The sequence below is a fragment of the Dendrobium catenatum genome, unplaced genomic scaffold, assembly GCF_001605985.2.
Source record: "Dendrobium catenatum unplaced genomic scaffold, ASM160598v2 fragScaff_scaffold_249, whole genome shotgun sequence".
Taxonomy (NCBI): domain Eukaryota; kingdom Viridiplantae; phylum Streptophyta; class Magnoliopsida; order Asparagales; family Orchidaceae; genus Dendrobium; species Dendrobium catenatum.
Genome location: NW_021318711.1, coordinates 1,341,619 through 1,356,693, shown reverse-complemented (window position 1 = coordinate 1,356,693; position 15,075 = coordinate 1,341,619). Strand labels below are relative to the sequence as shown.

Below are 15,075 nucleotides of genomic sequence, written 5' to 3'. Positions count from 1 at the left end.
TGACTGACGATAGCCTTCGATGGTGTGATAGGATAAAATTTAGAAAAAAGAAATTAGGTATTATGATATAAATTATATCAATATGAATTTAAAAGTCATTGAATTTGCTTTGAGATTAGTGTTATAAGATGAATAATTTATGTTATACTCATCTCAAAACAAATCTAATGATATCTTAATATATTTTTCCTTTTACTTTTTTTTTGTCAAAATCATAAAAATTTGATGTGATGCATTTTCTATTATGTTTAGTATAAAGTAACAACATCAAGCCTTTATCACACTAGTTTTGGTCGACTACATGAACTCTTTTTCTCCATTGTGTTCTATTAAGAATCAAATTCTCATTTAAATTTTTTTTAAAATATCAATTCTAATACTTTCTAACCAAATCTTTTTATGTCTGACTCTAACTTTCTGAACATATATAGGTCAGATTTAATGCATTCACTCTGCTAATCGAGTTATCGGAATGCTGACGTTTTATGTGACCAAACCATCTAAGACGACTCTCTCTAATCTTATTTGTCACTGGAGATAATGCAACATTTTCACGTACATACTCGTTTCACATTTTATCTCTAAGTATTGTAAAGTCCCTTATCTATATGAGCATCCTCATCTCTTTAACTCTTAACTTTTTTTTATTATTATTATGTTGATTGTTAAAATAAAAATATATAATTCAGTTTAAAAATCTTGATAATATATAAAATTCTTGAAAAAAATATTTCAGATAAAAGTTTGATCCTCAAAGAAGATATGAGAAGATTCTTGAGCTTGGAGAATTGAGTGAATGGCATAAAGAAATAAGAAGATGTTGAGCTGGGATGAATGAATTGGATGCGTAGATATCGAATGCGAATATTAAACCTAATCTCTTCCTTTCCTATTTTATGCAATATATCTTGATTTTCTTAAACCTTGAATCAGACAATATAGTTTTTTTTTTTTTAAATCTTTTTTTGATCAGTTCATCGCCAGATCTGAATGGTAATTCTGAAAGGTTCTTACTTCTTATAATTGGAGAGATTTTGTTCAGAAAATTTTTGTTAAATTTTAATTAAAATAAAATTTTAAAATATTAAATTTATTTTTATATGAGTATATTATATAATTAACTAATTAATATTGTATATGAGTGGCTGCCTTATCATGCCCTTCTGATAAATTTATAATATACTCATTCATTAATTAATTAATATTATAGATGAGTATGTTATTCGTGACATGCATTTATAAGAACCTTGAAAATAACTTGTCCCTAATCATAAACAAGTACAACATTCATTTATAAAACATGACATTCATTATTCGTTTAATAACATATAAAATCTTTCATTGACATTTAATTAAATTGTGTACATGTAATCACGTCAGGAGACCCCTTAGCTTCTTGCTGGGACAATCCATAGACTCGAGGCTGAAAAATCTGACCTTGAGAAGGTATAGAAGCTGTCGAGTACTCCACAGCTCTTTGTCTACCAGCTGTCCTCTAAGTATTGTTGCCTGACTTGACCTCGGTAGCATATCGCTGTCCCAAAAGAGGGCAAGATTTTGCCATATGTTCAGGCTGATGGTACCAGAAATAAGTATTAGTGTCAGAGAGGCACTCTCCTTTATGCATTCTCCCACACTTGCTACATAAAGTAGCAGTTGAAGCACTGCTGTCAGAGTTGCTGCATATGGGTTTCTTTAAAGTAGAAACCCATGACTGAGAAGACTGAGCAAATTTGGAGAGCTTTGACATGCCCTTCATCTTCTTTTTCTAAAAACCCCTCCTCTTCTAAGTTGCATGCATGTCCATCTCAATCCTTCTAGCTCTTTCCACCAAAACAGAATAATCTTCTATTCTAAATGTAATGAGTAGCTACCTTATCATGTCCTTTAACCCATTCAGGAAGCAGTGGCATTTCCTTCAGCATTTGGTATCAGGTGAGGGGCAATATAGGAAAATCATTTATTTCCGGCGGAATTTTCCGTCGGCTTTCCAGCGGCCACATTTCCGGCGGCTTTCCGTCGCTTTTTCGACTATTTTTTCTCACGTAATTTTCCGGCGGAATTTCCAACGGCTTTTTCATTTTTCCGGCGGCTTTAAAAAATTTATTGAAAACTAATAAAATTTTTACTATTTAAATGATTTAACAAAAATTTATTTGACCGGCGGTTTAAGACTGCTGGAAAGCCGCCTGACTAACTTGCCATCGGAAAAAACTGCGGAAATTATTTTCCTATGCGATTTTTACCGGCGGCATTTGAACCGCCGAAAAACCACCGCTAAATTACAAAACCGCCAGAAAATGCTCAATTTCATCCATAAATTGCCGCCAGAAATGAGTGATTTTCATGTAGTGGGGCATACCTGGATAACATTGTAAACTCTGCCTCATACTAAGAAACATATCGATCTCCTTGAACCAATCTGTTGAATTTATCCTGTATTTGTCTCCTGGCTGACATAGGCATATATCAGCCTTTGAATACTTTCACAAACTCCTCCCAAGAGACTTGGCTGGTTGGTCTTCCTCCAAAGGTCTCTTGTAACTGACTCTCAACCACATTTCTGCCTCGCCATCAAAGACATAAGCAGCCAGTATCACTCTCATATCCTGTGGGCAAGACATGCCATCCAGGATCTTCTCTATCCACATCAGCCAGTCTTTAGCCTCTATAGGTCCGCCACTTGAAAATAATGGAGGCTTTATATCTTGGAATAGTTTCGGTTCTTATCCATAGATTGACTTCCACTTCCACTGCCACTACTCTGAGTTTGGGAGGTCTTTATCATCTGAGTCATTTCTTTCATCATCTGAGTGAATGACTCTATAGTGTTGTTATCATTATTCCTCTGAGATTCTGCTACTTCTTATAGCTCCCTCCCTTCCTCCACATCAATACCATCAGTGACATTTTGCTCAGGATTCATATTCTTGAGATAAAACACATCAATCATAAGACGAAATAATTCATAAATTTACACTTCCTACACATTCTAAGACTCATATAATTCTCATATATACTCTTTCATTGATCATTATTAAATATTTGCTCTGATACTACTCTTGTCACGACCCGGCCCAATTAGCCCGAAAATAACGAGGCAAGAACAATCAGTCATACGGAAAGTACATAAAAACATAAATAATCTCATTTACTCATATAACACATAAACAACATCAATGTCATAATAAGAAAGAGTCATTAATAACTTCAAATTGAAAGTATTTCAAATTATTTTTTCTCACACAACTAAAACATATAAATCCACAATTACATAAACTCCAATAAATTATTCAGACACAGGTACAAACTATTAAACTCAAACTCAATATAAAACATAAAAAAAACCTTTTTTTCCCGAGGTCCTCTACAACGGTAGGTGTACTGTCGTCTCGTAATCATTACGTCTTAATTGGTTTCCTGAAAAAGATTTTCAAATGTAGGATGAGCCAATTCTTAGCAAGTAATATGTATTTATCTCAAATTTATGACTTATTTTTCTTAATTTTCTTAAATATGTCATTAAGCATAAAACAATAAAAGATAATAATAAACATTTATGCATGAATTTATAAAACATTTTCAAAAAATATTTCTTAAGACATTTTCTTTTTCCATATCATTCTTTCTTTATTTTCATAATTTTTTTCCTTTTTCCTTAATTCCTTACATAAAAAATGCATAACTTTCATAATCATAAAATGATAAACACCCGTCTCGAAAGTACCAGAGTTTTGTACTAATTAGGTACACAGTCTTTTGGTCATTTTCTTTACCAATTGGCTCTGAAGAATCTCATTATCATTTGACATTTACAAGCCCCTTTACCATTTGGCTCCGTAGAACCCCATTACCATTTTTGACACTTTCGGATCAATATGTACATGCAATCATAATAAATCTAATGGGGCTTAAGTTATTTAGAACTTCATATATGTTTATTTAACTTGTTTTATGCATAATTGCTCTCATGTTTATCTAAAAATTTTAATTATGAGATAATAAGTCAATATAAAATCTTTCTTGCATAATAACATAAAAAAAAAACTCAAATATGTGATAATTGCATGAACTAGAATATTTATAAGATGAATATGTTTTATTTAACATAAAAGAAAATTTAGAAAATTTATAGATATGAATTTAATTTAAATACAATTATCTACCTCTCTTAAGCACGACACTTCCTCAAAGTGTCGCTTTGACATAGCTCTTTCATCTTAACGATTACAACCTTAAATAATTATAAAAGAGACGTGTCACAATTCAATTTTTTAAAATTTGATCTTATTCGTAAGTTTAAACCCATCGTTTTCCCCTTAACTATTCCTTACGATTCTTAATAAATTTTAATTAAATTAATCTAAATTTTTGGATTTAATTAAATCTTAAATTTTATCAATTTATTACTCTGAAATTATTCCTATATATATATTGTATTAAATTAATTAGGGAAATTAAGAAAAAGAAATTTTTGCTAAAAACTTAAATTTTTTCCTTAAAAACATTTTCAAATCCCTTAGGAATCATTTTTGTAAAGGTCTCTTACGAAATTAAACTTTTGGTCAAAAATTCTAATTTTTAAATCTCCAAAAATTCCTTCAAAAACTTTATTTTCATCGTTAAATCATTCCTCTAATCCTTCCTTGAAGTTTTCGTAAAGAAATTACAAAAGAAAATCAAATTATGAAAAAACCCTAGATTTTTCATCTCCAAAAATCTTGAGATTTAGAAAAGGAAACAAATTTCTAAAACATACATTCTTCTTCCTTGACCTCCTCTTTGATTTCCCCTAAAATTTTCGCCGGAAAAACGCCTCCGGAGAAGTGCTCGTCGCCCCTATGTCGTCCGCCCGTTCTTTCTCCCCCTCGATTTTAGCTGATTACACGTGAATAGAGAGGACGGGTTCGGTTTAGCAATAATAGGAGAAAGGGTTTGCTAATAGTCCTTTTTACCCTCACTTAAGTAAATTTGGCATTTTAAAAGTTAGGGATAAAATTGGTATTTCTAATCTTCCGAATTTTATAATTCCCAAAATACACATAATTTAATATAGCTTCTATATATCAAAACGATCAAAATTTTGCGTGAAATTTTATAAAGTTATTTTCGTTAAATTTTGTTAACTTCAAAATTTTCACTTAAGTCTCGTCGAAACACATCGAGAGGCGTGCGACTTCCTGCGATCATCGTTTTCAGGTTTTACATTGCAGGATCTTGGGACAAGGTTTTTGCTTCCTGATGTGTTTATCTGGGTGTGATGCAGCTTGTGCTTGTCGTTCTTGATTTTTTTGGCTCTTCCTGCCTATCTGATGTTAGTGTGTGGGAGTGGTCGTGGGGTTGTTCTTTGCTGATGTTGCTTCTTTACATTGCAGGATCTTGGGACAAGGTTTTTGCTTCCTGATGTGTTTATCTGGGTGTGATGCAGCTTGTGCTTGTCGTTCTTGATTTTTTTGGCTCTTCCTGCCTATCAGATGTTAGTGTGTGGGAGTGGTCGTGGGTTGTTCTTTGCTGGTGTTGCTTTTGTTAATTTCCTGATGGGTTGTTATTTGATTGGTTGTTAGGTTATTTATCTCTTTTTGCCTTTTGCTTGGTTCTGTTTTATTTTTCTTTTTGTATGTTGTAGTTTGCTGACTCTTATGCCTTCAATTTAGGTAACGGGAGTTCTTCCTGCTATTATGTGCTAATCATTATCTTTGTTTGCTTAGTTTTGCTCGTTTTTTTTATGTTGCTTTCCTTTGTAATAGATATAATCATTAGCTTGCATATTTTATTTCAAATGTTGTATTTTTAGAAAGCTGAATGTTCTTTAATGACTTGTAATTTTCTGAATTATTAATGCGTAAACCCCTTTTATGAATTTTACCAGAAAAAAAAAAATCTAACTTTCTAAAGAATAACTTATTTGTTTGAATATTAATTAAATTTTTGAATTGCATAAATTAAATGTTTATCATGAGAAACATTGAATAGTGATATATAACCACTATTATTTTATCGTTATCTCATTACCTAATTGATTAGAGAAGCAAGTAGAGCTCTTTCCGATATAAGATTTCGCCCTCTCTCTCTCCGATGTCTCTGAGGCGTGCTAGGGCATTGCCCTAGCAGTTTTGTGCCGTCGAGCTTGGAGCTGCTACCTCTGTCGTTCACGTGTCAAGGGAATTAGTATTCTCCCCTTACTTTTCTTCAATACAGGAAAAACGCCGAAATCCGGCCGTTAATATACCTAATTGATTAGAGAAGCAAGTAGAGCTCTTTCCGATATAAGATTTCGCCCTCTCTCTCTCCGATGTCTCTGAGGCGTGCTAGGGCATTGCCCTAGCAGTTTTGTGCCGTCGAGCTTGGAGCTGCTACCTCCGTCGTTCACGTGTCAAGGGAATTAGTATTCTCCCCTTACTTTTCTTCTTGCGGATTTTCCTCTGCCAGCATGGCGGTTAACCGGCATGCAGATCTAGGTTTTTTGGGTGGATTGACTAAGTCACGTTCCTTCTTGGAAGCTTTATCTGGGTCTTCTATTATTGGTAGATTTCCCGATCTCAAATGTACTTCATTTCGTTGTGTTCCTACTTTGTTGGTTTCTGAGGAGGAATTTTTTACCATAGCCGAACCTTTTAAATTTCTATTAGTTTGTTTCTTCCCCTGTCATCCTATTCTCGCTGCGATAAGGAATTTTTTTTTTCAATCTTAAGTTGAATGGTGATTTCTATGTTACTTTGTTGAATCAATCTCATGTGTTCATTAAGTTGGAAAACGATCTTGACTATAATAGGGTTTTTAGCCATAGGTCTTATTTGGTGTTCAATTGTTTCATGAAGGTGACCTAATGGCCCCCTTCTGATGACATTGGTGCTGATTCTCCAATTATTCCGACCTGGATTTCCTTTCCTATCTTGCGACCTCATTTCTTTTCCCTTCATATCCTGCATAGTTTGGGGCTTCTTTTTTTTTTTAGACCTCTGAAAGTATATTATGCGACTTCTTTGGGGTATCGCTTGTTTGTGGCCCGAGTTCTGATGGAAATCAATATTACCCAGAAATACTTGGATAAAATTTGGTTGTCTTGAGAAATTATGTTATTTTCAACAAGTTATTATGGAGGATTTTCCTCCTTTCTATGCCAAATGTAAATTTCTAGGGCATTCAATTGGTGCTTGTCTCCCTTCATTTGATAATGACCTAATTGTTGCTCCTTCTAATCCTAAACATGTTTTAAGGGTTAATGAGGAAAATGACCTTCCTTTGGGTGGTGGGGTTTTGGTTGATAGTGTTCCTACTCATCATGTACCTAATGCAACTGGCCCGTCTCTTGTTGATTTGCTGCTTCTGAATCAATGTGATACCAATGTGGGTGATGTGGTTGTTTCTCCTGCTTCCCTATCTTTTGCTTCTAATGGTGTTGAAGTTGTTGGTGCTGATAGAGAATGCTTAAATTCTAATCCTATTTAATGTCTTGTTGGGGGTTCTGGAGTGTTTGTTTCTAGTTTGATTGGCATAGATTTGGTTTCCAATCCTTCTAGCCCCATCGTCTCCCCAACAACTCCTTTTTCTGCTGTTGTGGCTTGTTCTATTGGCACTCTGGTCGCTAATGTTGATGTTAGAAAGGTGGTTTGTGGTGCCTTTGATGGTGATGTCAATCCTACTGTGATTCGTGTTCATCGGTCCATGAATGATAATAATTGTTGTATTAATTTTATAGCTAGACCTACTTGTGCAGATGTTGCGGAGATGTCAGGTGATAATCATGTCTCTTTAGTTGATGGGGTGGTGAAATCTTGGTTGAGATGGGTGGTGCCTCTGGTGGATGTGCCTATATATGTTATCTTGAATGCTGCTGCTATGTTAGCCCATCTTGCTAAAGATGATGTTGTGAGGCAATGTTATTGGTTACATGATGACATGCCGTCCGAAGGAGGGGAGGAAATTATTGAGAGCAATTTGGATGCTCAAGACAACTTTGATTTAAGTCTTTTTTGGCTTGTTCAATAATAATGATAAGCATCGAAAATGAAAATCCAAGAAGAAATTACTTTACTCTTTGGAAGTTTTGTGGCTATGGTGTTTGGATTTATTTTGGTTTTGGTTGCTTTACGAGGGAAATGGAACAGGACTATGATGAAGCAGTTTTGCTGCATGCACCTCGGATGGCCAGGACTTGGTTGGCCACCTTGGTGGCTCGTTTTAGTGGTTTGGTTTTTTGTCGGCTTGGAATCTTGGCTTTTCCCTTTTTCCTCCTTGGTTGGCCCCTCCCTGGCAACTAAGTGTCGGTCTGAATCTTATTGATTTTGGGTTGATTATTCTTACGCTCAGATTATTGTTGGTATGTTGCTTTTTAATTTTCTTTGATTGTAATTCTCTATATGTGACCTTTTTATGGTCTTGTGATATATCCTTCTCAATTAATGTATTTTGTTTTGGTTAAAAAAAATATTGAGCGGTGATATATCTTAATATATAGTTATTTTGTATATAAAATGATTCATATCATAATTGCTTGATAAAATTTACACTTGCTAATTATTTAATATAAAAAAATTAAAAATTTAGGAGAAATAAATACCGAAATTATCATCAATAATTCAAAACAAATATCCGCAACACATTCCCCTTGCCCTTACATGTAAACCTTACCATCAAAATGTGTGAAGAATAAGTTAAATTGAAAATGATATATCATTAAGATATTAGAACATCAACCAGTTGATCTCACTAATGATGTGTGACTGTTTAGCGTGCTCTCCATTTCGTCTTAATATACTCTGGTTTGAGGCATGGTTCATGGATGAAGCAAAAAATAAATTGCTTCATTTGGGATAGTTTTTTTATTGCTTTAAGAACTCCGTTTACCATCGGAATTTTCGCCGGATATTTGTCTGATCCGCAGTTATAAGCGGCGGTCTACCCGTCGGATATACTGTCGCAAAACAAGCGACAGCTTTTCCGATAGACAAAACACCAGAAATTTATCGGCGGAAAAACCGCCGGAGTGTGTAAAGCTGGCATTTAATTACGGCAAAATTTACATCGGAAAATACATGGTGGAACTTCCAGCCGAATTTCCGCCAGCTTACTTAAACCCTACGAAACCTATCCGGCGGAATATCCGGTTGAAATAACACTGGAAAGAGCGACGACGCTCTTCTCATTTCATTCTATTTCGCTCTCACACGCCTCTATCGCCTACATGGATTTTACGTCGAACAATGTTCTACCGGAAACGTATAATTTCCGCCGGATTATCGTCGTAGCCGGCTGATTTTGTCCTCCGGTAACAACTGATTTTCCTTCAGTGAAAAGAGTCGTCCCAAACCATTGTGAAGCATTTTCTCCTAAGTAAGCACCAAAAATAAATTTTTGTGGGTTCGACCTAATACCATATCTTCAGAGAAATCTGAGGTTCTCGGCAAGGTGAAGCTCATCGCTCTTATTTACTACGATAATTTCCTCCATATAGACCTTAAGATTCTTCCCATTCTAAATATAAAAGATGCTATCCATAAGTACTTGACATGTTGCTCATATGTTCTTAGGGTTGAATGGCATCACCTCATTGAATATCTTCTTTGATTGTTTCTCTCATTTGATTTTTTAAATCTATGTGATTTGTGATTGATTCTACTTGTGATACTGAAATTTGATTAAATAGATTATAATGTGGATTTTCTTTATCAAGACAAGAATCATGATCATTGTAGAAATATAAATTTATTTTTTATTTCTTAAGAAAATTTATATTTTAATGATCTTTAAATTATTGTTTGGAACAAATGGATTAAGCTTGTTACGTCCTCGAACATTCGCGGCGGAAGAGAGATTAGAGTTTAACGTTCAAGCTTTGTACGAAGATCCAGCACAAAGACAGATAATAGAGATCATAAACATGACATATTTAGATATTATCTGGTCATCCAATTAATGCTTTGAACTTTCTACATATGTTTTGATTCTTTGATTTGGACCTATTTGTGCTTGCAGGGCGGAAATTTCCCATTTTGGCTGCCCAAGACTATCGCCCACCAGCTCTTTGTTTTTTTTTTCATGGAGAGAGGAGGAGAATTAATAAAAAAATTTAAGAAGTCCTAGTAAGTAAATTAATTAATTTAATTATATTAATTTTATAATTTAATATTATTTATGATTTTCTTTGAGTAAATATGAACCATTATGTCAAATTAATTTAATAAAAATTTAATGTAAAATTAATAAATAATTAATTTAGAATTAGGTAAAGTGTTATCTTATACTAATTTCAATTTAATTAATCTAAATATAGTTCAAAATTAAGACTTAATTTAATTAATTAAAAAATAATCTTAAGTATAAAAATAATTTATTTGAACTTAGTTCATTATGAGTTTTTTGGAAAAAAATATTAATTTCATAATGAACAACAAGCTAGTGAGTGATATATATATATTCCTTTTTATCATGAATAAATTTAATTTTGGATGTATTTTTTATTATTTTTATTAAAAATTTATTTTATAATCTGTGAAGAAGAATGATATTCTAAGAATAATTTATTAACTTGTACTAATTTGTGCCCTCATTCAAAAAATTTCTAGCTTTGAACCTGTGTGCTTGGATAATTGGATTGAATCAATTTTGGTCTTGTTGGGTTCGTCTCCTCGAGATGTTTAATTTGACTATAAGTTTGCTGAAATTAGAATTTGGATGGCCCCGAGTTTAATTTTGAAAGTTGCCAATTTCATATATACATCAAGATTCGTGCCCGATTAAGACGATTTTTTGGGACATATCTATCTCAAAGCTAAAAGATATGGACAAAATAAATTTTATTCTTCTGTGCATATTTTTGTTAATCTAACCCTAAATTTACATTATAAAATCTTACACCATAACATATTACACAGCTTAAAATGAATAAAATCAAAACATACTGATTAATTTTTAACAAAATTATTTCAAATTTTTTTATCATTAAACTATATTCATCCACGTGAGTCACAAAACCGCATCTAACAACAATTGTTAACACAAACAAAAATTAACAAGCACTAATTAAATGCCTAATGATGTTTAGCTCATCCAAATATCTAACTCTGAATCAATTTGTAATTAATAAAATGATTAAAAATATATAGTGCGTTAAAATACACACATTTTTTCTATTAATTTTATGCATTACTCCAAAATAAACGACAAAAAAATAATTTAAAATTTTAACTACAGAAGAAAAATAATTTAAATTTATTCATTCCTTTGCACGTTAAAAAGAAAATTCAAATTGAAAACTAACTCTATATTATTTAAAATAATTTCATGTCCATCAATATTTTAAATTGATATTTGACATATTGCCTTTTTTCATAAAACAGTTGGCTTACCCATATTAAACAGTGTAACGCTCTGGCCAAAACCAGCCTTAATTTTCAGGGAGGCAAAAATGTAGATTTTTTTTTTCGTAAATATCTTTACAATTAAAATTTGTTCATATCTTTGATTGTTTTGCGTTTCGCAGATATGTCGGGGGTCCAAGGAGGCAGCGCCCCTGGCGGGGTTCGACCTGTCCGGTCAGGTCGCAGGGTCAAGGGGCATCGCCCCTCGAACAAACTTTGATTTTAACGATATTTTTAGATTCTCTTTACTATTTCTCTTTGTATTTGGTTTATCGTTCCTTAACAATAACATTTCTACACAATGCGTTTAATTATGTTGGGGCAATTGCCTAAAGATCATAGTATTTTAAAACTTTTAGGGTGGTCAATTGCCTAAAAATCCTCGTAATAAAGACTAAAAAAAACACAAAGGTTAGCAAATTACCTAAAGAATCATATAATAAAAAAAAATTATTTTTTCAGGGGGGTTAAGGTGGATCCGCCCCTGCTGACGCTTTGCCACTATAAAAAGCCCTGCGCCTGCAACGTCTCCTCTTCCATTTTCCATGACCAGTGTATAGAAAGAGAACTGCACAGAGAAATAGAGATGGTGAAGGCTGCTTGTTGTGATGAGATGGGCTTGAAGAAGGGGCCATGGACGCCTGAAGAAGACAGAATTCTGGTATCTTATATACAAAGATATGGCCATGACAATTGGAGAGCTCTTCCTAAGCAAGCAGGTAATAATGGCTGTCAATTCTTCTTAAATATTTTTGTATGGTCAGCATATATAAATGTTAAGCAGAAAACTCGCCATATATTTTCATTGATTTGTGAACAAGTTATGCATGATCAGTGTATGGTGGAATTCTGTGCATTATTTGATGAAAACAACTTAAAATTTTTCTGCAGGTTTGTCGAGATGTGGAAAGAGTTGCAGGCTTAGATGGACAAATTATTTGAGACCAGATGTTAAAAGAGGCGACTTCAGTAAAGAGGAAGAAGAAACAATTATTTATTTGCATGCATTGCTTGGAAACAGGTAGGCTTAAAATTTAAATAGTCTAATTATCATCACGTACTGATTTCTAACAAAAAAAACCTTTCTTATTTCTAACAGAAAAACGTAAAGAAAAATAGATTTGAAAAACTGTTCTGCTGTATTTCTAGTTTTTTCAGTTTTTTTCAGGTCTACAGTTAAAGGTTCTTCTTTCTTTACCCACCCATGCTTAGCTTGGTTGGTGGGCGAGTACGATTGGGAACCACCAACCCGTGCTCGATTCCCCTCGAGCGTAAGCGCCTCTTAAGTGGGGCCCAATCAAGTGCGGGCCAGGAGGTTTCTGGAGTGGGTGCCTTCTCTAGGTCAATCGATGATTAATCACGCTGTCAAGCGCCCTTTTAATTTAGGGATAGCAGCGGGTGGATACCCGTTCCAAAAGAAAAATCTTCTTTTATTGACGTGATATAACATTGATAGTAGGCTATCCAGTGGAATGTGTCAACTAGTAATAGGATTTCTTTGGTAAATAGAAAATTGAACATAAACCATTAAATTTTGCTAAAAATTTTCAACAAACAAAGCCATAGCAACAACAACAGAAGGTATTTCCTGAGCAAAAATTTTGATGCTGTTACAGGAAACTTCTTCAACTGCAAGGCATTCTATCAAAGTATAAGAATCCCTTCCATATTTCTGGGATAATAACCAAGGCAGTTACTGCATGTGTACAATATTAAAAAATATTACCATGCAAAATAGAAAGAATTGTCTGATAGCTCAGAGAAAATGTATTCCGTTCATGGTATCTTGAGCTAGGGATGTAAATCAATCCAGTTGAGCTTAAACTTGATTAATTAAACCAGTTCGCACTCAAGAACAAGCATAACTTAGACTAATAAGTAGAGTTGAGTTTTGCTCAAGTCATCGAGTTCAGCTCATAAGTAATTTATGAGGTTGGACTCAAAGTGGTCATTAGATTTTTTACTCATTTTGACTCATTTTTTTCTATACCTTTATTAATGACAAGTGTATGTTGTTCATGATATAGTGAGATAATTTCTATGACATAGGTCTCAAGATTAGAGACTTGGCAGCTTCTATATAGAAAATATGTCTCTCTCCTCTTTATTTTATTACAAAGTTCAAAATCTGAGAGGTTATTCTATTCGGACATCAGATGGAGAGAACCGTCTAATTTTTCTTTGTCTACAGTAAAAGCGTAGTTATTATAGCAGCTACATTTTGACTGCACTTTTACTGTTGACAGAAAAAAAATCGAACGATTCTCTCCATCATGTGTCCTCACACAAAAAAAAATCTCAAAATCTTTGCAAAAAATAGAAATAGGACAAGGAGTCTGACTGTATAGGGAGAAATTACATCCAAAAAGCTCTTCTTTCAGCTGCAGTCCTTGTGAAAAAAAAAATGCTCGTCTGACCATTAGAAAATTATCTGAGATTTATTTCTATTCGTATATAATATTATTAACCAATAAATTTTTAAGCATTTAAAAATTAATTTGGACATTTTCTGTGTATAAAAAATTAAAAAGTCTAATTTACATCCCAAAAAAAGTCAAGGCCATCATGTTCATAAACTTTGGCATCTATTCCTTTTTGAATTTGTCCCTGGCTTAATATCATATAAGAAAAAAATCAACATTTCTTGTCACCATCAACTCATCAACCAATTCTATCTCCTTCATCAACCAATCAAATTTGCATGCGTTACCGTTGCTTAGCTTGGTTGGTGGACAAGTACGGTTGGTAACCCTCCAACTCGTGCTCGATTCCCCTCAAGCGGCAACTCCTCTTAAATGGAGTCCAATCAAGTGCGGCTCAGGAAGTTTCTATGGTGGGTTAGGTCAGCCGAGGATTAGTCACGCCGTCAAGCGCTCTTTCGGGGGTGGCAGCAGATGTATACCCCGTTCCAAAAAAATAAATTTTCATGCCTTTAAATTGTTAAAATAGGACAATTTAGTTTACAATCAATTAGTTTACCATTAAATACTTTTTTCTTTTCTTTTCTTTAGATGGTCTGCAATAGCTGCTAAGTTGCCGGGAAGAACTGATAATGAGATCAAGAATGTGTGGCACACTTACTTAAAGAAACGTTTAAATCCTAATCAAGCCATCAAGGAGTCCAAGCGAAGGAGCAGAAACAATGCCGTTAACAAGGAGGTCAAGAAGAATGACCTGGAAGAGCAAGTTTCACCAGCTTGTTCTCAAAGCGATGCCTCTTCCTTTGTAATAACTACAGAAAATTTTAATGGTTGGTGGAAGGAAGACTCCATGGATTTCCTGACAGAGCTTCCCGAAATTGATGAAATTTTGATGTCAGGAGTACAGACAGCAAGCCAAAACTGGGCTGGGGACGAAGAAGAGGAGGATTCAACAGCCATACCATCAAACGAAGATGACATAAGATTTTGGCTGAATCTGTTAGCAGAAGCTGGAAACTTGGAATGCTTCAAGTAGATGTAACCGCTCTTTGTTGCTATTATATGAATTTCAACGAAGAGGAATTACTAGGTGATTGCCGCTCACTATTCCATCTTTACTGTACTTATTTCAACCTCTTTTTTTGTACGTTTCTCTTTTTTGATTTTTACTGTTAAAAAAAGAGAGAAAGAATGATATAAATTAAAATAAAAAAGCGGATTGTAACTAATTCAACTAATAAACTTTTCATTACACAGAAAGGGCATTCAACATTCCTAGACTGTGACATGAACTT

The 15,075-nt window shown here is 33.8% G+C and overlaps 1 protein-coding gene across 1 annotated transcript; it reads left to right on the top strand.

Moving 5' to 3' along the window:
- The first annotated feature begins 11,946 nt into the window (after positions 1-11,946).
- Positions 11,947-14,816, top strand: LOC110102852 (transcription factor MYB4). Its single transcript, XM_020831338.1, has 3 exons — positions 11,947-12,079; positions 12,252-12,381; positions 14,372-14,816. Exons 1-3 carry the CDS (start codon positions 11,947-11,949, stop codon positions 14,814-14,816), a joined length of 708 nt encoding a protein of 235 aa, XP_020686997.1.
- Positions 14,817-15,075: the final 259 nt, after the last annotated feature.